Here is a 24,979-nt window from a genome sequence, read left to right as displayed (position 1 = left end):
TGCTTAATATAAGGAATTTGAGTCAGTATATTTGAAAGCTATCATCAAGGCAAAGGGTGGCTACTTTGAAGAATCTCAAATCTCAAATATATTTTGATTTGTTTAACACTTTTTTGGTTACTACATGATTCCATATGTGCTATTTCATAGTTTTAATGTCTTCACTATTATTCTACAATGTAGAAAATAATAAAAAATAAAGAAAAACCCTTGAATGAGTAGGTGTGTCCAAACTTTTGACTGGTACTGTATCAAATGGATTCTTTAAAATTGGTAATAATCAGCTGCTCCTCATTAATAAAACATACTCCTACAAGATAAGAATGGACATTTTCATCACTGTATGCTACTTTGCTCCGTTTTTTTATTATTTTGGACAATATTCCAATTCTCCTTGTTTCCCCCGCTATTATATTCATGCTCCACATCAACATCCACTTCCGCCATCTTTCCCGTTGGAATATCTTCTTCTTCTTCTATGGGGTTTAGCGGCGGTTGGCATCCAATGTTAATAGTGCATTACCGCCACCAGCTGGACGGGGTATTGAATAAGAAACTAAAAAACCATTGCAGGAAAGGGGGAAAATGACATCATACAAACAAACAAAAATTAACACGTCAACTAACAAAACCCATCCCACTTCTTCAATCACAGTCCACTCCAAAATACATCCCTACACAGGCTCAGGGGCCTGTGATGGCGGAACATTCACCGACAGGATTTCTTGCACGGCCTCAGCTGTGAAATCACAAAGGCCCCAAAAACGTTCAGCTGCATTCACAATGATTCCAATTTTCTTATACTTCTTCTACGCGTGTGCTGTACAGTTTATGACCATTGCAATAAATAATACAAAGTCCACCTTTTTAACATGTAGCATTTCACTATCCCTCAGTTGATGAGAAACCTTCACTGGTCGTGGTGGCTCTACTACCATTGTTTCTTCCCCGCCACTCGTTCTTCTCACCGCCTCCAGATATGAGACAAGCTGAACACTCCTTACCCGTGCCACCTCATTCTCCTTAACCCTAACAGGGCACTCCAGGAATTCAGGCACATGTTCACCTCCACAGTTGCAACATTGCACTTCATCTGGCATACGATAGTCTTCCCTTCTGCACACACTTGACACATTACCAAATCTTTTACATTTATGACACTAAAGGGGCTTGTGCACAAAAGCTCTTACAGGGTATCTCATGAATCCTAACTTTATATGAGAAGGGAGAGACTCTTCATCAAAGAACAATAGCATGGATGAAGTTAACAGATTTTCTCCATCCACCATACAGGTCAGTCGACATGTACCAACCACTCCATCGATGTCTTCAGTAATATCCTCTGCCTTTATTTCTTGCGCCACCCCAGAAATAACCCCCTTGATAGGCGCCCTGCTACGAAAATCCATACAGGAAACATTCATTTACATTTACATTTACATTTTAGTCATTTAGCAGACGCTCTTATCCAGAGCGACTTACAGTTAGTGCTGGCCCCCCGTGGGAATCGAACCCACAACCCTGGCGTTGCAAACGCCGTGCTCTACCAACACCCCTGCCGGCCATTCCACTTCAATATCTTTGTGAGTCTTAAAACACGCTTCTTCTGCTTCGCAGACACACAAAAAATCTAAATAAAACCACTTCTTGTGACTCTCACCGACTCCACACTTTCCTCCAACACATTCCAGATTTTCCTGGATAGGTTAAATGGATTTCCCAAGTAGCATTGATCCAAAACCCTCACTCCAACTAAAAGAGTCTAGTCGTTTCCTATTTTCCACTACAGCTTTACTTTCCTTGTTTCCCTTTTTCTTCACCACTGTAACCCACTCACTCACTTTCTGTACTATTAGCTTCAGCCGACTCACTAGCAGTTTCAAACAAAACCTCAGTTTCCGCCATCTTCTCCCGTGACCAATTAACCCCCTGTTGGAATATGACGATATCAGTGCTTATTTCAAAGGGCACTCCGTAAGCCACACCCCAATAGAGAGAGGAAGAGGAGATGACGGAAGCAGAAGTGTCGTTTGAAGCTGAAAGCACGTCGAGTACAGTTAGCGAGAAAGATGAGTGCACAACAGTGAAGTCCAAGAATGGAACAAAAAGGGCTAAAATTGTTGTGGAAAATGAGTCTGATGAATCGTTGCTTGTTGGAGTATGTTTTTTGGATAAGGATGTTAATTTGGGAAACCATTTTGAAGTCACGAGGATGGTGAAGAAGACGTTGAGAAAAGTGGAAGCAGTCAAAGTAACCAGGAGTGGTATGGTGTTGATATCATAGTAACCAGGAGTGGTATGGTGTTGATATTGTGTGTATCTAAAGAGCAAAAGGAGCATGCATTGTGGCTCGCAAAATTATCGTCGCATGAAGTGGACAGCTTTGATTTTCAGAGCAGGGCACCGGTAAAAGGTGTTATCTCTGGCGTCCCGTTGGACAATGATAATCAATATCTTAGGCTAAATATTTAAGGAGTAGTTAATGCATGTCGATTGACCCGTATGGAGAATGGGAAAAAGGAGCAAAGTTGATCTGTATTATTGATGTTTGATGAAGAGTATCTACCACCCTATGTAAAGCTGGGATATATAAGATACGCCGTAAGAGCGTTCGTGCAAAACCCGATGCAATGCAAGAAGTGTAAAAAGTTTGGCCACGTGTCAAGTGTTTTCAGATGGAAGGAATATGTTATTGAAGAGTCTGTTGCAACTGTGGTGGGCAGTGGCGGCTCCTGAAAAAATTCTCAGGAGGGGCAATTTTTCTGATGATTTAGGTGACCTACACACGTGCACGAGTCCGTGCACGCGATTCCAGATATCTTTACCTCTGAATAAACTGCCTTTATTATACCATATCCACCCTGTCCAAAGTCTCTACTTGGTCTCAGTTCTCCAGTAAACTTGTGATTATCAACAGTACACAACGGTAACAAACAATTGGGGGAACTCACAGGGCAGATAGTAACCACTTAAAAGGAAGCGATTCCCAAACCTTCCATAACAAAGCCATCACCTACAGAGAGATGAACTTGGAGAAGAGTCCCCTAAGTAAGCTTGTCCTGGGCCTCTGTTCACAAACACAAACAGACCCCACACAGCCCCAGGACAACAACAACAACAACAACAACAACAACAACACAATTAGACCCAACCAAATCATGAGAAAACAAAAAGAGAATTACTTGACACATTGGAAAGAACAAACAAAAAAACAGAGCAAACTAGAATGCTATTTGGCCCTAAACAGAGAGTACACAGTGGCAGAATACCTGACCACTGTGACTGACCCAAACTTAATGAAAGCTTTGACTATGTACAGACTCAGTGACCATAGCCTTGCTATTGAGAAAGGCCGCCGTAGGCAGACCTGGCTCTCAAGAGAAGACAGGCTATGTGCACACTGCCCACAAAATGAGGTGGAAACTGAGCTGCACTTCCTAACCTCCTGCCAAATGTATGACCATATTAGAGACACATATTTCCCTCAGATTACAGCGATCCACAAAGAATTCGAAAACAAACCCAATTTTGATAAACTCCCTTATCTACTGGGTGAAAAACCACAGTGTGCCATCACAGCTGCAAGATTTGTGACCTGTTGCCACAAGAAAAGGGCAACCAGTGAAGAACAAACACCATTGTAAATACAACCCATATTTATGTTTATTTATTTTCCCATTTGTACTTTAACTATTTGCACATTGTAACAACACTGTATATATACATAATATGACATTTGAAATGTCTTTATTCTTTTGAAACTTCTGAGTGTAATGTTTACTGTTAATATTTATTGTTTATTTCACTTTTGTTTACTATCTACTTCCCTTGCTTTGGCAATGTTAACACACGTTTCCCATGCCAATAAAGCCCTTAAATTGAATTGAATTGATAGTAAGGTCGCAATGACACAGAAAGCAGTTCAATGTCGGGGTACAGAGTCGCTCTCTTACCAGGATCGCGGTCCGCTCTGACCAGGGTGAAGGTGGCCGGCTCCACTTCTCTGTCCAGCCAAGTCTCCCAGCTGTATTGGGATTCAGCTGCCAGCAGCGTTTTCATTATTTAGTCCGTTCGTAGCGGGTATGTACACGATCAACAAGATCAGTCCAAAACCAACCACTGGAAATCCATGGTTGGCAGAATGTTTGTAAACTAAGTCTACAAATTAAAAACATAAAATAACGCCGCACTGCAGGTCGCAACAGAGACGCTTCTAGCCGCCATTGTCTTAGTTACGTTCAACGTTACGTCACGTATGACGAAAGCGCGTAAGTGCAAGCCCACAGACACCCATAGAGAATGTATTGAAAGCTTTGAAATGTGAAAAAATAGATTTTACATGACAGGCTATGAGAGACTTCTGGGCGATTTTCAACTTGACTGAAATCGCCCCAAAAACGGGCGGGGCCATTTGAAGCACGACTTTAGCCTGATTTGACATTTAGTGGCTGGCAGATCAGACGTGAACACTGATAACTGCTGTTGCCGTGATATAATTGATTAGAAAAAAAATCCCTTCCTTTTCCCGTTTGGCAGTGCGTCGCCCATATCGCCCTATTGAACAAGCCGTCCCTGGTGGTGGGGATCATATTTCTGAATTCCATGAGTGCACTGTTAGGGTGAAAGAGGTTGAGGTGTCAAGGATCAGGGCTGTACAGCAAATCTCCTATGTGGAGGCGGTGAAGTGAGTTGAAGGGGCAAGAGGCCACAGTTCTGAAGAAGATATGGCTGTGGATGCACCACAACCAGTTGCAAATGTTATACGTCAATCAAGTGATCTGGAAACACTTATTGTGAAGAAGGTGGATTTTGTAGCATTTATAGCCACAGTTATTAATTGTACTGCACAAGTGTCCAAGAAGTTGGACATCATATCTGCTATACATGTATTTCAAATTATATTTTTGTATTTTTTCCCCCGCATTTTTTCCTTTTGGGATCTTTATTATCCACCTGTACAGTAAGTGGCGGAATGCAGATATAATTGTTGCGAACGCCATTATACCAAAGAAGAAGAAGAAGCCACACCCCAGTGGGCAGAGCTAGGCATGTTGCACTGGGACACGTTTTAATACTAAAAACAATACTCTCAAGGCCTCCCGAGTGGCGCAGCAGTCTAAGGCATCGCAGTGTTGCTGCGTCACTACAGCATGGGGTTCGAAGTCCCATAGGGCAGCGCACAATTGGCCCAGCGTCGTCCGGGTTAGGGGAGGGTTTGGCCGGGGGGGCTTTACTTGGCTCATCGCGCTCTAGCGACTCCTTGACGCGGGCCGGGCGCCTGCAGGCTGACTTCGGTCGTCAGTTGAACAGTGTTTCCTCCGACACATTGGTGCAGCTGGCTTCCGGGTTAAGCAAGCGGGTGTTAAGAAGTGCAGTTTGGCAGGTCATGTTTCGGAGGACGCATGACTCGACCTTCGCCTCTCCCGAGCACGTTGGGGAGTTGCAGCGATGAGACAAGGTCGTAATCACGAAGTTGGGGAGAAAAAAGAAAAAAAATACTCTAAATTTACAATGGGTCCGCCATGGTTCTGTGTAGCCTAGTTATGCTAATATATGAGACCAGTGTGAATGTCATTTATTAATTTTACTGTATTTGTAGGTAGCAGCCATATCAGCCAGATAAACTAATTGTTTTCTGCCTGAGTGTGGCGCTGTTTATCACAATTTTTAAAACTGAATGTTCTATTCTCAGCCAGGCCCAACTTTTCAAAGAAAACATAAGTTAATACTGTTGGAGCTAGAAACACAAGCATTTCGCTACACCCGCAATAACATCTGCTAAACATGTGTATGTGACAAATAACATTTGATTTTATCTCTATTTGAGCAAAATAAGTAGTTTTGTTGTGATCATAAGAAAATCCTAACAATTCAGGTAAAGAGCACCACAGTCAGGCAGAAAAATCTGAATGTTCTATCATAAAAGTGAGAACAATTAGTTTCCCTGGCATGTATGGCTGCTACTTAGAAATACTATAACTGTAAATTAATAGATGACATTCACTGCTATAAACCTGTCTCCAACACAGACCCACCGCGTACCTTTGACAAATAAATCTCAGTGTGAAAAGGTGTCCCATGATTCGTTTTGTCAACAAACTCAATCTATTCCAAACACTGGTGGTAACCAGATGAGCCCAATAATTTAGGTAGCCTAGTAAACTACGCCCCCCTCTGGTATGTTCTATTGCGAACTGTCTGGGACTTGTTATTGGTTCTCTGTTTACTCCTCAAATAATAATAATAATATGCCATTTAGCATATATATATATATATATATATATATATATATATATATATATATTACTTATTAAGTCGAAGACGAAATTAACTGCAATACACTAGTCTCAATTATATTAGCATAACTAGTCTACACAGAACCACGGAAGACCCATTCTTCAGAACTGAGCCTGGTGTAGGGGTGGAGGTGCGTGAGCCCCTTGACCTTGCTCCTGCCCATGGTGAGTTTTGGACAGACGGGTCAAGAAGGATCCCCCACAGGCGAATGGCGATTTGCATGCCAGCGGTATCCATCCTGAAGTTGGAATGTTGCAGGCTCTAGCTGTCGTTCCACTCTCAGGGGCTTGGACCAAAATGAGGAGAGCTTGTTCCAACGGTTGTCAGTCCTGATCCGCACCCAGTCCTGGGCCTTCAGGCTTGGTTGTTTCACTCTGTGAGATGTGTCATAACGTTGTTTCATCTGTTGCTGTGCCGCTCCAACATAGGCTTGCCTTGCTGCAGCAGGCTTGTTCTTTTGTTTTGGGCAGAGGCAGTCCATCGGTCTGCCCATCTGAAAAGCTGTAGAGGCTTGTGTCCAGAGCCCTGTGTGGCAGATGGAAAGCAACCGAATTCCGTCAATTCTTATTATACACCTGCCCTGTCGTGTTGCAAGACATCCTTTCCTCCTCCCACTACAGCAACTTCTTGACTCTTTCCATCGCCATGTACTTGATGCTCTGCCCTGCCTTGTGCTGTTGCTACTGTGACTATGCAGATGACCTCATGAAACACTTCCTCAGTGAGTTTGAGAATTTGTATGGCATTGAAGAGTTGGTCTACAATGTCCATAATCTGACTCATTTGGCAGAGGATGTGAGGAGGTTTGGGTCCTTATAGTGTCAGCTTTTCCTTTTGAAAACTATATGAGAAAGTTGAAGAAAGTCTACCGGAAACCGCAATTTGTTCTCAAACAATTGTATCACCAAATTACTCGAGAACGTTCCCATCCAAAAAGACAAAGAGAATCTCACAAATATTTTCACATTCTTTCGAGCACATAGCCATCTGTGATTTAAATGTTTGCAACTGTTTCAACTCCATCTCCGACTTTGGCCTGAAATGGTCATTATGTATAATATCAACGTGTCGCCAGGGGAACCTTGTCAGCTATAGTAAGCATGGCACATGCTGCTTATATTTGGGGGGATGAGTTTATCGTAGCAGAAACCACATTTTACACTATCTCCTACTAGACACCCGTAGCTTTCTCGTGATATATGGCGATCCTATGATCTGACCCCTGCAATATGTCTGCATACTCTAGTGTCTTCAACAGGACCTGTCAACGGGTCCGCAGAGTCTGGTCATCATCATATTGCATACCATACCCAGTTCACTGTTACAAATTTGCATTTTTTTCAGATGCAGTCAGGAAAAGCCCTATCCAACCCAGGCCTCAAGATGCAACAGTTGAAGGGGAGATCAAGATCTGGTTAAGGAACTCACGTGACCGTGCAGGTGGACGCAAGGAGCGGTTTGAAAGACATCTGAGGCAACAGACAAGACTTTGGGGAAGAGTGAGCTCAATAAATGTGCTATGTGAGAGCTGACTGGTAGAGGTGAGTTGACATTAAACTTGGGTCTGGCAACCAAACGTTTAGACTTGAACCTCAAGGACTAGGCTGATACTGGGCTGTTACGTATCTGTACACGGTCAGCCTCTGCGACATAGTTCCAGTGTTCTCTCTCTCCACCTTCCGTCCCTACTCTTTCTCCTGTGTGACCTCTACTGTGTAGCAACATCTCAGATTTGCTTGTGCTCTCTTTCACCCATCTTGTCTGAGTGTGTAGTTAGCTCCTCCCATTAGTCTCTCAGTCCGTTAGAGTGCAGGTGAGTGAAGGGCCACCTCACTGACTCTGCAGTGAGCCCCACACAGTCACCCACTTGAACTATACCCTCTGTTAGTGTGAGACAAGTATTTTTTGGGGTATAGGATAGTGAGTGAATGTGGGGTTGGTAGTTTTACAATTTAGAATTGGTAGTAAAAAAGTACAAAAATAGAACAGTGACTGTATGGCAGTTATGTGAAGTAGCTACTGTGGTGGTATGGTGGTTTTTCCAACAATCATTATTTACCTTTCTACTACAGTACCAATTCTAAATTGACTGCAAACCCCACACTCACTGACAATTAAACCTGACCTCACAATCGGGTTTGTAACACATGTTAAACTGTGTCCCTCAATTTCGTATCATATTTTGCATTTTATTATATTAGCCAATTGTTAGAAAATCTTGCCCTTTTAATTGTATTGTATTTACTGGATATTGACCTAAGACTCCATTCAGACCCTGAGGTACTTAACTGTTATTTAATATTGACAATAAAATCTATTGAATTTGAACATGTTGTGGTATTTAATTTATGTTTATGACATTTTTGGGACTTAAAATATATATTTTATACCTGCAGAATTAACAGGTTTACTGCAGCTGTTTGGGTAGAATGCGGGTAATATTTGGGAATTTCTCACTAGGCCATCAAACTTCCATTTGGACTGTAATGGGCCCAACGAGGGCAGGCCTAATAGCATAAGGGCTTCTTGTGGGCTGGTACTGGGCTGCCCACACTTACTTGGGGCTGAATAAGGGCTGCCAGCAATTAGGGGCCAACTATTGGCCCATGAGCAAAAACCCATGGGCCCAGTGCATGTAGCCCAAGGCGGACCTTTTATTACTGCCCAAAGTGGACCCCTATGGTGCCAACCTGGGTATGTTTGCTGGGATATCTACCTCAAATACTCCAGTATCCCTGCACATTCTAAATTTGTGAATATAGCTTCCTCTTTTCTTTTTTTTATTTCTCCTGTTTTGAAATTTGTAGTTATTCAGTGCTTAATTTGAGCCGGATCAGACTGTTTTGTTCCGGAACCTATTTGACCAGATCCGGTACCTCTCATGGCATGAAAAATAATTGTCACTTTTTGCAATATAAAAATTATAATAAATGCGATCAAAGTTCATTCGAGTTGCAATCTCCTGCACCCACAAAAAAAACGAAATGTGAAACTAGATTTTCAGCCCGGGCCTAATATTCTAAGAGTTAATTTTGGTTGGGCCAGCAGGGTTTATGGTTTGCGCAACATTGTAACCTATGTTTGAGACCAACGCGTGGCAGTGGCTGTGTGAGAAGCGCGCCAGTATGTCTCACATAACTAGACTGAGATTTTCTATGATCTCTCTCCCTGTCTCTACTCTGATAGCCATGAGCCTGCAACTCTCATCTCTCCAGCGTTGCACTTCCTAATTTATTTCCTTATAGAATCATAGCCACGCAAAGGGTTCTGAATGAACTGAAATACATTTGCCAAAGTTATAGAATTACTGCTGTCTGTTCAGAAATACATGAAATCATTCAGAATAGCATTCTGCACCATGAGAAGGCCTATAATTTAGCGACAGAGGATCAATAGCTGTGGATTGTAGCCTAATATCAAGGGATAGCCAACTGTCGGGAACGCGCGGAAAATCTGTCAGTTAAAAAACAGCATGCAGACAAAACAGGTCTTTCATTTACATTTACATTTTAGTCATTTAGCAGACTCTTTCACAATATTTCAAATACAATCGAGTCAAAACACAGGTTGGAAAGAAAATGGCTCCTGGTGAAAAGAGAAGACTGCTGTAGACTACCCAAATATTTGATCAACTTCCAAATATTGTTTTACAAAAGAGAGAGAGAGAGAGAGGCTTTTGCCACGAGCGCATCGGCCATCACCAGCGAGTGAGCTGCACATCATTGGGTGAGTCAGTAATACTGGAAAGCATTTTTAGGACTATAATTTCCTCCTCATATTGTAGCCTACAATATGTGTCTCCACGCACCTAGTCCTAGGCTATTGATGGATTGTCAGTGTCAAAGTAGCCTGCCATTTCGATCATTTGTGTGGTATTAAAAAAGATTCTGCCAAAGTCTCCAGTCATGGAAAATGAAGTAGAATTGCATGAAATGCGTTTATAAAATACTACTTAAAGTTCCCCATGTGTGCAACTTCGATAAGTGCCTCTATGCCACTACGCAAATGCGATTATATGTATGCAATGCTTTATTATAAAGGTGTTTTTTTTGCTCATGCGTTCCGGTACCTCAGAACTCCCCAGGTCACCCCACTCTCGCTCTCACTTTTTGTTCCGGCACATCCCGATTTACTAATTAAGCACTGGTTATACTATTTTTAATTGAATACTGCACTGTTGGGTAGGGTTGCAAGTTAAACATTTCACTGTACTTGTGCATGTGACAAATACAACTTGAAACTGAAATGTGTATGTCCGTTCACCAGAGGGAGCCATACATATCATAAACTCCATTGGTCGTGACGTCAATTTCTACGGGCCGGAAAGAGAAATTGTAGTTGTTCCCCTCATTGCTACTGAGTGACACAGGCAAATCTACCAATATTTCGTCTGAAAACCAAAGTAAACGAATCCACACAGTGCTACAACAGCAGTGGACGTTTGGAGTGAGTATATGTGGTGTTATTATGTGAGAATTTATGTTAGTAAATATGTTTTATCGAATCTACATGTGAATACGCAGGTATACTCAACGGTGCGTCCGACAGCTTGGGGGTCCTGTTTTGTTGATGGGCGAATGCCAAGTCAAAGCGCTAATCTTGTATGTTTACAAATACTTTCGACTGTCGAGACAATCATTATGTATTCAGCAAACGAATTATTGTTACGCTGTAGCCGACTTGACACAACTCAGTATTCCCCTCACTCGTTGTTTTGCTGCCATCAGAAGGTTGGTGGTTTTGGGCAATAATAGTGTGTGATTGCATGTGCATGTGGGCATTCCTGCATCTGCATGAAGGCCCCCCTCGATCTGGAACCCCCCCTCCCCCTTCAATCTGGAACCCCCCTTCAATCTGGAATCCCATTGGTTTCTGCATGAACGCCCCCCCGAGCACGACATCTTCATGCTTGTGATAATTTTGAATGTAGATCAAAAGGGAAATAAAAGTATTATAAGAGCCCCACTCTGCTGTGTGCCGGAGTCCTTAGCTATCACACAGTGTTGCCCCCGCCTGCTGTGAACCGGAGTCCTTACTAGCTAATGGGAGTGACACCGGTAGACCGTGTCCTTCACTCCAACCTGCCCTCACCGTCGTTAACAGAGCTGCCGGAAAACAGTGCCCGACAGGCGAGGCTGAAAGACACTGTCTACCGGTGTCGCCCCCGCCTCCTGCTAGCTACTCCTGCACACAGCATGCAGGGGCAACGCTGTGTGCTAACTAACTATCTTGCTGTGTACCGGAGTCATCCTAGTACTAGCTAGCTAGCACATAGTGTCCTTCGCTCCCGCCTGCCGAACACCTGCCCTCGCCGTTGTTAACAGAACTGCGGGAAAACAGTCATCGACAGGCAGGGGCGAAGGACACTGTCTACCGTTGTCGCCTTCGCCTCTTCTTCTGTGGCGTTTATCGGCGGTTGGCATCCAACGTTATGGTACCTACTGCACTGGAGCGCTCCTGCCTGTCCTAACTTAAAAATGGACCAATAGTAGTATAAAATAAGTATTTTTTTTTATTTATTTATTTATAGAAATGTGTAAAGTGGTTGGTCCACTGGCTATCATAAAGTGAATGCACCAATTTGTAAGTCGCTCTGGATAAGAGAATCTGCTAAATGACGTAAATGTAAATAAAGAGGGGTTCCTGCAAATGCAGGCCGCAATTGCTTTGCGTGGGTAAGCGCTGGCGCCTGTTTCACATACTTGATGCAGCATTCTCAATCTGCTCTTTGGTTTTAGATTTGGACAGACTATTCCCTAAACTGACACGATGGTGAGTGAAGAGTGATTATTTTTTGGGTTCATTCTGTGTTTAAGTTTGATTTATTTATTGTCATATTTTAATCATTACTGGATATCAGTGCTGTGTGCTAATTGAGTATCTTCCTGTCTCTCTTTCTCACAGCATGGACGGATTAAGCTGAAGTCCACCGCCCAGCAGGAGGAAGAGAAGAGAAACGAGAGAGAGAAGAAACTCAAGATCTATGTGGCAGCCCGAGATGCCATCTTTACTAAGGTCTGTTTGACAGAGACGCATTCAGTCAAAATCAGTTGCTTGGATGGGAAGACAGAGCTGTGCAGTAACTTTGAAGATCACATTTTATCACTTCCCTTTTCTTTTTCTCTTGTTGGTTTTAGAGGATGGAGGGTATGTTTGATGATGAGGCCCTTCAGTTGACCCAGCAGCTGCTCTCCTCCAATCCTGATTTTGCCACTCTCTGGAACTATAGGAGAGAGATCCTGTTGCACCTGGAGACTGTACGGTGAGGACACAACAACTCTTATAATGCATTTTGCCCATGGTGGCACAGCTGAGTCTCTTGTAGCTATTATTATCTGAAAGTACCAATACCTGTTCATTATGTAAGGGCATCTAACTCACCACAAGTAATGTCTTAACCTTTTCTCTGTATCAGTGAGGAGGATAATGTGCAGAAGATGTATGAGGCTGAGTTGTTGTTTCTGGAGTCGTGTCTGAAGGTGAACCCCAAGTCGTACGGCAGCTGGCACCACCGAGGCTGGGTTTCAGCCCGCCTGCCCAGACCTGACTGGGCCAGAGAACTGGGCCTGTGTGACCGGTGCCTCAGTCTGGACGACCGCAACTGTGAGTCAGAGGGTAGGAGGAGGATAGTGAGGGAGGAGAGGAGTTGGGGAGGGAATACAGTTTAGATGGAGGGTGGGTGGAGAGATGGATGGAAGGGAGCTTGAAAGGGACAAGAGATAGAAATGGATGTGGCAGAGGATCAAAAATATGTTTTGACCATTCATACTTAATTTTTCTTATATTCAATTTCCCCTCTCCTCGTCTTTCTCAGTTCATTGCTGGGACTATCGCCGGATGGTGGTGAAGATGTCTGGTGTGCCTGTGGACCAGGAGCTGCAGTTCACTGACCGTCTCATCGGCTCCAACTTCTCCAATTACTCCAGTTGGCACTACCGGAGCACCCTCCTTCCCCTACTCCACCCTGAGTCCCCCGAGCCCCCCTCGCCCTGCTGCCAGCCCCCCCACTCCTCCCCTCCACCCTCCCCTCAGACACACTCTCATCGCGTCTGTGAAGAGCAGCTGCTCAAAGGTACGGACAACACCATGACCAGGCAGAGAGACAAACGCATATACACTGCTCAAAAAAATAAAGGGAACACTTAAACAACACATCCTAGATCTGAATGAATTAAATAATCTTATTAAATACTTTTTTCTTTACATAGTTGAATGTGCTGACAACAAAATCACACAAAAATTATCAATGGAAATCAAATTTATCAACGCATGGAGGTCTGGGTTTGGAGTCACCCTCAAAATTAAAGTGGAAAACCACACTACAGGCTGATCCAACTTTGATGTAATGTCCTTAAAACAAGTCAAAATGAGGCTCAGTAGTGCCTGTATGACCTCCCTACAACGCCTGGGCATGCTCCTGATGAGGTGGCGAATGGTCTCCTGAGGGATCTCCTCCCAGACCTGGACTAAAGCATCCGCCAACTCCTGGACAGTCTGTGGTGCAACGTGGCGTTGGTGGATGGAGCGAGACAAGATGTCCCAGATGTGCTCAATTGGATTCAGGTCTGGGGAACGGCCGGGCCAGTCCATAGCATCAATGCCTTCCTCTTGCAGGAACTGCTGACACACTCCAGCCACATGAGGTCTAGCATTGTCTTGCATTAGGAGGAACCCAGGGCCAACCGCACCAGCATATGGTCTCACAAGGGGTCTGAGGATCTCATCTCGGTACCTAATGGCAGTCAGGCTACCTCTGGCGAGCACATGGAGGGCTGTGCGGCCCCCCAAAGAAATCCCCCCCCCCTCACCATGACTGACCCACCGCCAAACCGGTCATGCTGGAGGATGTTGCAGGCAGCAGACGGTGTCTCCAGACTCTGTCACGTCTGTCACATGTGCTCAGTGTGAACCTGCTTTCATCTGTGAAGAGCACAGGGCGCCAGTGGCGAATTTGCCAATCTTGGTGTTCTCTGGCAAATGCCAAACGTCCTGCACGGTGTTGGGCTGTAAGCACAACCCCCACCTGTGGACGTCGGGCCCTCATACCACCCTCATGGAGTCTGTTTCTGACCGTTTGAGCAGACACATGCACATTTGTGGCCTGCTGGAGGTCATTTTGCAGGGCTCTGGCAGTGCTCCTCCTGCTCCTCCTTGCACAAAGGCGGAGGTAGCGGTCCTGCTGCTGGGTTGTTGCCCTCCTACGGCCTCCTCCACGTCTCCTGATGTACTGGCCTGTCTCCTGGTAGCGCCTCCATGCTCTGGACACTACGCTGACAGACACAGCAAACCTTCTTGCCACAGCTCGCATTGATGTGCCATCCTGGATGAGCTGCACTACCTGAGCCACTTGTGTGGGTTGTAGACTCCGTCTCATGCTACCACTAGAGTGAAAGCACCGCCAGCATTCAAAAGTGACCAAAACATCAGCCAGGAAGCATAGGAACTGAGAAGTGGTCTGTGGTCACCACCTGCAGAACCACTTCTTTATTGGGGGTGTCTTGCTAATTGCCTATAATTTCCACCTGTTGTCTATTCCATTTGCACAACAGCATGTGAAATTTATTGTCAATCAGTGTTGCTTCCTAAGTGGAAAGTTTGATTTCACAGAAGTGTGATTGACTTGGAGTTACAATGTGTTGTTTAAGTGTTCCCTTTATTTTTTTGAGCAGTGTATATACTGTCAGTGGAATACAGTTGTGTAATACTTTAAACAGGCAGGCAGAGGGCACTGTCACAAGGAATACTATGGGTTGGATGGAAGGCAGAATGAGGAGTTGATGTGGGGTGGTTGTCTGTGTTATCGACATACGTTGCTTAACCCCTTTGTTTTGTTTTTTTCAGAGTATGAGCTCGTACAGAATGCCTTCTTCACTGACCCCAATGACCAGAGTGCCTGGTTCTACTACAGGTGGTTGCTAGGCAGAGGTGTGTGTGTAAAATTTTATATTTTCTATATAAATTGTCTTTATTATCTTCCATCAGTGAGCAGTATGTGAGCTCTGTTTCTCTGCTTTTCTCAGCGGAGCGAGAGGAGATGATAAGCTGTGTGTTTGTCAGCCGTGAGGAGGAGAGAGTGGCTGTGGCCTTCTCCAGACCTGTCAACGTGAGTACTCCAACGATTACCCTCAAAGTAGACACCTCTTACTGTAAAGTGTATGTCCTCTGCTCCTTCTACAGTTAAACTCCATTCCTCCCTGACTCTCTCCTCTCAGGCTTCATCTAGTGGTCTGATGCTGGTGTTGGATGGTCAGCCCCAGCGTGTGGAATGGAGGAGTGTCCATCCTCACTTCAGACACAGCCCTGTCTGGGTATCCTTTCCTTCACTGTACAAGGTCAAGGGTAAAATGTGAATGATAGGGCATAATTTTGATTTCTGCCAAAAATAGACATACCCAACCGTAATTATGTACTCATTTTTGAGGACACAAGCTCAAGTACATAGTACAAATATTATGAAAATATGAAAAATCATATGATTTGTTTCCTATTCAACAAAAGTGGGGCAATATGGCTTGAAATGACTGAAATGCTTTCTAAATATAGTAAGAATCAAATTATAAACAACTTACTATAAGATTTCACATTTCTTATAATTGTAAAATAAATATGATAATACTTAGTGACAGTACAATATTGGCACTATTTCATATAACTGATGACAGAATTTTCCTAAACGTCTACTGAGCAGCGTAGGCAGCATAAATTTTTTCGATATACAGTACCAGTAAAAGGTTTGGACACCTACTCATTCAAGGGGTTTTCTTTATTTTTACTATTTTCTAAATTGTAGAATAATAGTGAAGACATCAAAACTATAACAGCTTTGCACACTCTTGGCATTCTCTCAACTCAAGCTTTACCTGGAATGCTTTTCCAACAGTCTTGAAGGAGTTCCCACATATGCTTAGCACTTGTTGGCTGCTTTTCCTTCACTCTGCTGTCCGACTCATCCCAAACCATCTCAATTGGGTTGAGGTCGGGTGATTGTGGAGGCCAGGTCATCTGATGCAGCACTCCATCACTCTCCTTCTTGGTAAAATAGCCCTTACACAGCCTGGAGGTGTGTTGGGTCATTGTCCTGTTGAAAAACAAATGATAGTCCCACTAAGCCCAAACCAGATGGGATGGCGTATCGCTGCAGAATGCTGTGGTAGCCATGCTAGTTAAGTGTGCCTTGAATTCTAAATAAATCACAGACAAATCAATTTTTATTTTATTTGTCACATACACGTGTTTAGCAGATGTTATTGCGGGTGTAGCGAAATGCTTGTGTCACCAGCAAAGCTCCCCACACCATAACACCTCCTCCTCCATGCTTTACGGTGGGAACTACACAGGCGGAGATCATCCGTTCACCCACCGCGTCTTACAAAGACACAGCGGTTGGAACCAAAAACCTCAAATTTGGACTCATCAGACCAAAGGACACATTTCCACCGGTCTAATGTCCATTGCTTGTGTTTCTTGGCCCAAACAGGTCTCTTCTTCTTATTGGTGTCCTTTAGTAGTGGTTTCTTTGCAGCAATTCGACCATGAAGGCCTGATTCACAGTCCCCTCTAACTAATGAACTTATCCTCTGCAGCAGAGGTAACTCTGTGTCTTCCATTCATGTGGTGGCCCTCATGAGAGCCAGTTTCTTCATAGCGCTTGATGGTTTCTGCAGCTGCACTTGAAGAAACTTTCAAAGTTATTGAAATGTTCCGTATTGACTGACCTTCATGTTTTAAAGTAATGATGGACTGTCGTTTCTCTTTGCTTATTTGAGCTGTTCTTGCCATAATATGGACTTGGTCTTTCACCAAATAGCGCTATCTTCTGTATACCCCCCTACCTTGTCACAACACAACTGATTGGCTCAAACAAATTAACTTTTATGAAGGCACACCTGTTAATTGAAATGCATTCCAGGTGACTACCTCATGAAGCTGGTTGAGAGAATGCCAAGAGTGTGCAAAGCTGTCATCAAGGCAAAGGGTGGCTATTTGAAGAATCTCAAATATAAAATATATTTTGATTTGTTTAACACTTTTTTGGTTACTACATGATTCCATATGTGTTATTTCATAGTTTTGATGTCTTCACTATTATTCTACAATGTAAAAGTAAAGAAAAACCCTTGAATGAGTAGGTGTCCAAACTTTTGACTGGGAGTGTGTGTGTGTGTGTGTGTGTGTGTGTGTGTGTATATATAGCTGTGGAAAAAAATTAAGAGACCACTGCACAGCATCTCTACATGTATGACAGCCATTCCATTCCAGTGTCTGTTGAATTCCAACACAGGCACACCTCATTCTTCTGAATTAGGTACCGATTAGGTGATTACCTGAACCAAATCTTATTTAATGAGGAAAAGTATAAAAACCACTGCTGTGGTCATCACTATCCTCTATCAATAGGACCAGCTGGTTGGTAAAAACAGTGCTAATAGTATTTCAAAAGTAATATTAATCAAAAAATAACTATTGACCATGCCAAAAGAGTTGAAAAGGAAACTTTTGAGTGAGGAAAGGAAGGGTTCAATTCTGGCTTTACTGGCAGAGGGATACAGTGAGCGTCAGGTTGCTTCCATCCTTAAAACTTCAAAGATGGCGGTTCATAAGAACAAGGTCAAGCAGCAGACATTGGGGACAACAAAGCTACAGACCGGCAGAGGGCGAAAACGACTCTCTACTGACCGGGATGACCGCCAACTCATTCATATGTACTCAACAACTGTAGGATGACATCAAGTGACCTACAAAAAGAATGGCAAACGGGAGCTGGGGTGAAATGCACGGCGAGGACGGTTCGAAACAGGCTCCTAGGGGCAGGGCTGAAGTCGTGCAAAGCTAGAAAAAAGCCCTTCATCAATGAGAAGCAAAGAAGAGCCAGGCTGAGGTTTGCAAAAGACCATAAGGATTGGACCGTAGAGGACTGGAGGAAGGTCATCTTCTCTGATGAGTCCAATTTTCAGCTTTGCCCAACACCTGGTCGTCTAATGTCTCCCGAGTGGCGCAGTGGTCTAAGGCACTGCATCGCAGTGCTAGCTGTGCCACTAGAGATCCTGGTTCGAATCCAGGCTCTGTCGTAGCCGGCCACAACCGGGAGACCAATGGGGCGGCGCACAATTGGCCCAGCGTCGTCTAGGGTAGGGGAGGGAATGGCCGGCAGGGAGGTAGCTCAGTTGATAGAGCATGGCGTTTGCAACGCCAGGGTTGTGGGTTCGATTCCCACGGGGGGCCAGTATAAAAAAAAATAAAAAAAATAAAAAATGTATGCACTAACTGTAAGTCGCTCTGGATAAGAGCGTCTGCTAAATGACGTAAATGTAAATGTAATGGTTAGACGGAGACCTGGAGAGGCCTACAAGCCACAGTGTCTTGCACCCACTGTGAAATTTGGTGGAGGATCAGTGATGATCTGGTGGTGCTTCAGCAAGGCTGGAATTGGGAAGATTTGTCTTTGTGAAGGACGCATGAATCATGCCACGTACAAGGTTGTCCTGGAAGAAAACTTGCTTCCTTTTGCTCTGACATTGTTCCCCAACTCTGAGGATTGGTTTTTCCAGCAGGACAATGCGCCATGCCACACAGCCAGGTCAATCAAGGTGTGGATGGAGGACCACCAGATCAAGACCCTGTCATGGCCAGCCCAATCTCCAGACCTGAACCCCATTGAAAACTTCTGGAATGTGATCAAGAGGAAGATGGGTGGTCACAAGCCATCAAACAAAGCCGAGCTGCTTGAATCTTTGCGCCAGGAGTCACCCAACATCAATGTGAAAGACTGGTGGAGAGCATGCCAAGACGTATGAAAGCTGTGATTGAAAATCAGGGTTATTCCACCAAATATTGATTTATGAACTCTTCTTAAGTTAAAACATTAGTATTGTCTTTTTTTTTTTATGAACATGAACTTATTTTCTTTGCATTATTCGAGGTCTGACAACACTACATATTTTTGTTATTTTGACCAGTTGTCATTTTCTGCAAATAAATGCTCTAAATGACAATATTTTTATTTGGAATTTGGAGAAATGTTGTCAGTAGTTTATAGAATAAAACTAAAATGTTATTTTTACCCAAACACATACCTATAAATAGTAAAATATATATATACAGTTGAAGTTGGCAGTTTACATACACTTAGGTTGGAGTCATTAAAACTAGTTTTTCAACCACTCCACAAATTTCTTGTTAACAAACTATAGATTTGCCAAGTCGGTTAGGACATCTACTTTGTGCATGACACAAGTAATTTTTCCAACAAATGTTTACAGACAGATTATTTCACTTATAATTCACTGTATCACAATTCCAGTGGGTCAGAAGTTTACATACAATAAGTTGACTGTGCCTTTAAACAGCTTGGAAAATTCCAGAAAGTGATGTCATGCCTTTAGAAGCTTCTGATAGGCTAATGTGAGTCAATTGGAGGTGTACCTGTGGATGTATTTCAAGGCCTACCTTCAAACTCAGTGCCTCATTGCTTGACATCATGGGGAAATCAAAGACCTCAGAAAAAAAATTGTAGACCTCCACAAGTCAGGTTCATCCTTGGGAGCAATTTCCAAATGCCTCAAGGTACCACGTTCATCTGTACAAACAATAGTATGCAAGTATAAACACCATGGGACCACGCAGCCTTCATACCGCTCAGGAAGGAGACGCATTCTGTCTCCTAGAGATGAACGTACTTTGGTGCGAAAAGTGCAAATCAATCCCAGAACAACAGCAAAGGGCCTTGTGAAGATGCTGGAGGAAACAGGTACAAAAGTATCTATATCCACAGTAAAATGAGTCATATATCGACATAACCTGAAAGGCCGCTCTACAAGGAAGAAGCCACTGCTCCAAAACCGCCATAAAAAAGCCAGACTACGGTTTGCAACTGCACATGGGGACAAAGATCGTACTTTTTGGAGAAATGTCCTCTGGTCTGATGAAACACAAATACAACTGTTTGGCCATAATGACCATCATTATGTTTGGAGGAAAAAGGGGGACGCTTGCAAGCTGAAGAACACCATCCCAACCGTGAAGCACGGGGGTGGCAGCATCATGCTGTGGGGGTGCTTTGCTGCAGGAGGGACTGGTGCACTTCACAAAATAAATGGCATCATGAGGAAGGAAAATTATGTGGAAATATTGAAGCAATATCTCAAGACATCAGTCAGGAAGTTAAAGCTTGGTCCCAAATGGGTCTTCCAAATGGACAAAGAACCCAAGCATACTTCCAAAATTGTGGCAAAATGGCTTAAGGACAACAAAGTCAAGGTATTGAAGTGGCCATCACAAAGCCCTGACCTCAATCCTATAGAAAATGTGTGGGCAGAACTGAAAAAGCATGTGCGAGCAAGGAGGCCTACAAACCTGACTCAGTTACACCAGCTCTGTCAGGAGGAATGGGCCAAAATTCACCCAACTTATTGTGGGAAGCTTGTGGAAAGCTACCCGAAACGTTTGACCCAAGGTAAACAATTTAAAGGCAATGCTACCAAATACTAATTGAGTGTATGTAAACTTCTGACCCACTGGGAATATGATGAAGAAATAAAAGCTGAAATAAATCATTCTCTCTACTATTATTCTGGCATTTCACATTCTTAAAATAAAGTGGTGATCCTAACTGACCTAAGACAGGGAATTTTTACTTGGATTAAATGTCAGGAATTGTGAAAAACTGAGTTTAAATATATTTGGCTAAGGTGTATGTAAACTTCCGACTTCATCTGTATATAGTAACCCGGACGACGCTGGGCCAATTGTGCGGTTGTGACACAGCCTGGGATCTAACCCGGGTCTGTAATGACCTTAGACCGCTGCGCCACTCAAATGTGTGCAGACTCGTTACAACTTCAGCTTTAAGCACAAAGTGATTTAGTCCATATTTGACCAAGAGAAAGTGGTTTTGTTACAATTCTATTAAATTATTTAGTATTTTTTCATGTTGAGAGTTCTAAATCCAGCTGAGAATATCACAGTGAGATGAAACCACAATGGCTGGACTTGCTAGACTGTCACTGTTCATATGCCGTCTTCCAGGCTGGGCTCACTTGCTTAGAGGAAGAGAAAATTGATTATTTGTCTGGATAGGCCAGAAAATGTGACATGTCACTCCCTATGCAAATGTTGGGTCTGAAACCTGACATTCAAGCCAGCTCTGCTGAGAGAGGGGAAACGGAGAGCGGACAGATGGGGCTTTCTGGCACTATAAGGTATGGGACCCTACGACGTTCACAAGCGCTTTGTTCACCAAAATGTCAGACGGAACCAGTCCAGAACAGCTCAAAGTCCCCCATATGGGAGACTTAACATCTAAGAGGTTAAAGACATTAATCTATTCTAGGCATGTGGTAATGCACTTTTCCTTTGTGCTGCTCAGTGTTCATTGTTTCTTTTTCATTCCTTTCTCATCCCTGTGTTGTAGTCTACAGTAGGTTTCATCATTCTTAACATGCCTCTTTTTGATAATAGCTCTCCATATCTGTTACTGAAAGACAGTTAAAGAAACCAAGGAACCTTTACAGACATAGAGAATTACTTTATCTCTGCAGAGCGTTGGGCCAGTAACCAAAAGGTGGCTGGTTCGAATACCCAAGCCGACAAGGTGAAAACGTAACCCTAATTTGCTCCACGGACACGGTACTACTATGGCTGACCCTGTAAAATATATAATGTCACTGCACCTATCTGGTGTATGTGACAATAAAACTATTGTTTCCAGACTTACACTATTTGATAATGGACCTTAACATGGTGTCAGATCTGTGAGCTTCCTCCTGGCACTATCAGTGACATCATTAATGAACACAACCTGACCGTGCACTGGACTGAGAAACACACTCACAGAGACTGCGCTCTGTACACAGGTGAAATAATGTTTATGTGCTTATGCACGTTCTGGGTGTTGTACATGCTCTTGTCTTTTTTTATGTTAACATGTCTGCGATGGGTATATAATGTTTGAGCAAGACTTCAGTCCTTGCTCTCTGCTTCCCTCTAGCCTCACCTCACAGTATTGTCTCCATCTTTCCCAGGTCGGTCTGAGAGTTGGTGCAGGGATTCTGCCACTGACCAGGAGCTCTTCAGGTACAGTTGTGTGTGTGTGTGTGTGTGTATGAATACAGAATATCAGAGCTTAAGAAGACTCTCAGGTTGGTATATCAGACTTTCTGTTTACTGAATGGGAAAAACACCTCAGCATCGTTTTTGTCTCTGGTAGGAGTGAGCTGTCTGTGGAAAAGACCTCTGTGTTGCAGTCTGAATTACAGTCCTGCAACCAACTGCTGGAGCTGGAGCCTCAGAACAAATGTAAGTACACACTTTGAGTGTAGTGTGTATGTTTGGGTTTGTTATTTATCTATCACTATTTGAAACTTATCATAAAATGTATGACAATTGTAATTTCTCGCTTTCTCAGGGTGCTTGCTGACCATCGTTCTGCTCATGAGGGCACTAGATCCCCTAGGATACGAGAGAGAGACCCTTTCTCACTTCCAGACTCTTAAAGTTAGTGCTTTACAGGGCTATTACATAGTGGTGTACACTAATACATGATAGATGTGTTTTCTATCACTGCTCTGTGTCTCTCTCACACAGGAGGTGGACTCCATGCGCTCTGCGTATTACGGTGACCTGTGCAGTAAGTTCATGATCGAGAACACCATTCTCAAGATGGAGTACGCTGAGGTCCGGGTCTTCAGTCTCTCTGACAAGGTTAGTGCTGTCTGTTCCTTTCTGTATCTGTCTATCCTTGTCCATCCATCCCCATTCTCTTTGTGGCTGTAAGTCCATCTAATGTCTTTCACCCTCACCTTAACAGAACCTGACCACGTTATGCCACCTGGACCAGCTGCTATTGGTCACTCATATCAATCTATCATGCAATCAGCTGCTGAGGCTGCCTCCTCAGTTTGCCATGCTGCAGTGCCTCGAGGTATAGTACTTAAAAAACATTTGATGTTATGCTCAAAATAACATTTATTCCTGTTCTGTACTGTAGTTTTTGTACTTAATATTTTGATGTGTCTGTCTGCCAATATGGCCTTCTATTTCCCAGGTATTGGAGGCTGATGACAACGCTATTGCGAATTTGGATGGACTGTACCATCTCCCCAAGTTGCAAGAAGTGTCCTTGAAGAACAACCGTATCCTTGCCTTTCTCTTTAGATCAGTTTTATTGTGGTAATACATTACAATGTTTATAATACTGTTAGAGATTTTGTAATTTTCTTTGACCATAATATGCAGAAATATCCAAACTCTCTGACCTTCAACTCCTGACTTCCTGCCCAAAGCTGACCTGCCTTGATCTCCGTGGCAACCCTGTCACCCAAATTGCCAACATTCAATCCGAGTTGGCCGAGCTACTGCCCTCAGTCACTGATCTCCTGATCTGATTGGACAAATGGCAGGGCTCATTCTAAGTTTCCCTTAGACACAGATCTAGGATCGGCTTATCACCCCCAAACCATAACCATTCTAGGCGGGAAACGGAAAACTGACATTAGATCAGTGTCTACGGGCAACTTCCCCCTATTTCCGGAGTACTACCATCAGCAGCATTTGTTTGTGTGTGTCCATGTTTGTGGGTATGCATGTATGTGAGAAGCAGAGGGGTGTTTAAGTGTTTTGTCTCCTTTCCACTATGTATTCCTCTTGTGTGGGGACATTGATTCACAGCGACCCCCACTCATTTTAATGCCTGATAACATTGGACCTCACTTAAACATTCTCACAAACCTGTGTGTTTATTATGTGTATGTACAGTTTGTTCGTGTGTGTGCGCTCTATCTCTCTCATACAGGTCAAGACACCAATCTGCATGCTGATTCACTGATAGAGGGTAATATTACGAACTGTGTATGAGTGAGCATGGTGAGAATGTGGCTTTTAGTAAGCACTGAAAACCGCTTCTGTATGGTGGTTGCAGTAGGACATTGATCAGAAGAATATTTTAAAAAATACTTATCTGTGGTTGTATTTTTGAAACGGTTGTGCAAAAAAGTTTATGAAATTAATCTATACTGTTAAACAACTGTAAATGACTATTCCACCAATAAAACAGCACATGCGGTGTCACTGCCTCCCATAGAGTCTCCTGAGTGTTTCTGTGGTGTGGTGAGGGAGGTTGTCAGGACTCTGATTTTCCTTCTGTTGGGTGGCTCAACCGTAACCACACGTTACTTGTCCCCATGATGAAATCCGGGAGGGGATTGTGGATCTGTCTCCGTTTGTTCGTACGTTAGTCACATGCGATATCTGACAGCACTGGCCCGATTTTGAATGATGCGTCTTGCCATAGCGTTCCGGCATTTACAAAATTACACTGATTGGCCCAAGGCGGAGGCTATAGTAATTAACTGAAATGTGTTAGTCATACGCAATATTTCAATTGGCCCAAGGGGGGCGCTGCATCATTCATGGGCGACGACATGTTCACTGTTGCCTTGTTATAAATGAGCTTGGTGTGTGTGTGTGTCTGTGACGCCAGAGTAGATTAACATGAATGGATGAACAAAATTCAGTACATTTTATTCATGTTCGATTTGGCATGAAAGGATCCCACTAATTAAAATCTGTGCACTTGCGTCATCGTTGTCCTCCGCCTCTTACACAAGCAGGTGTTGTCACCTGTCTTGCTGTGATATTGGGTGTACAGGGTGGTTCCAGAAAAAGGATTGGATAGTGGTTTAGTGAC

At 43.5% G+C, this 24,979-nt stretch overlaps 1 protein-coding gene across 2 annotated transcripts; it reads left to right on the top strand.

Annotated features, from left to right (window-relative positions):
* Positions 1-10,611: 10,611 nt before the first annotated feature.
* On the top strand, positions 10,612-24,370 carry rabggta (Rab geranylgeranyltransferase subunit alpha). 2 transcript variants are annotated; one of them, XM_041848898.1, is made up of 17 exons: positions 10,612-10,743; positions 12,036-12,069; positions 12,202-12,312; positions 12,435-12,559; positions 12,713-12,900; positions 13,112-13,369; positions 15,139-15,222; positions 15,318-15,400; positions 15,510-15,605; positions 22,043-22,148; positions 22,317-22,368; positions 22,502-22,590; positions 22,700-22,788; positions 22,879-22,995; positions 23,102-23,215; positions 23,339-23,426; positions 23,530-24,370. In XM_041848898.1, exons 2-17 carry the CDS (start codon positions 12,067-12,069, stop codon positions 23,676-23,678), a joined length of 1,752 nt encoding a protein of 583 aa, XP_041704832.1. In that variant the 5' UTR covers positions 10,612-10,743; positions 12,036-12,066; the 3' UTR covers positions 23,679-24,370. The 2 variants fall into 2 exon arrangements, with proteins under 2 accessions (XP_041704832.1, XP_041704833.1); XM_041848899.2 differs by lacking the exon at positions 10,612-10,743 and adding an exon at positions 11,262-11,731.
* The last annotated feature ends 609 nt before the right edge of the window (positions 24,371-24,979 follow it).

Source organism: Coregonus clupeaformis, chromosome 26, assembly GCF_020615455.1.
Source record: "Coregonus clupeaformis isolate EN_2021a chromosome 26, ASM2061545v1, whole genome shotgun sequence".
Lineage (NCBI taxonomy): Eukaryota > Metazoa > Chordata > Actinopteri > Salmoniformes > Salmonidae > Coregonus > Coregonus clupeaformis.
The sequence above is the reverse complement of the archived record's forward strand: the minus strand, read 5'-3'. Positions and strand labels throughout refer to the sequence as shown.

Bases quoted from the DNA above. Each gene is read 5' to 3' on its own strand.
- rabggta (XM_041848898.1), top strand. The intron at 15,401-15,509 runs GTGAGTACTCCA...CTCTCCTCTCAG, and splicing joins CCTTCTCCAGACCTGTCAAC to GCTTCATCTAGTGGTCTGAT. The intron at 23,427-23,529 runs GTATCCTTGCCT...CATAATATGCAG, and splicing joins AGTGTCCTTGAAGAACAACC to AAATATCCAAACTCTCTGAC.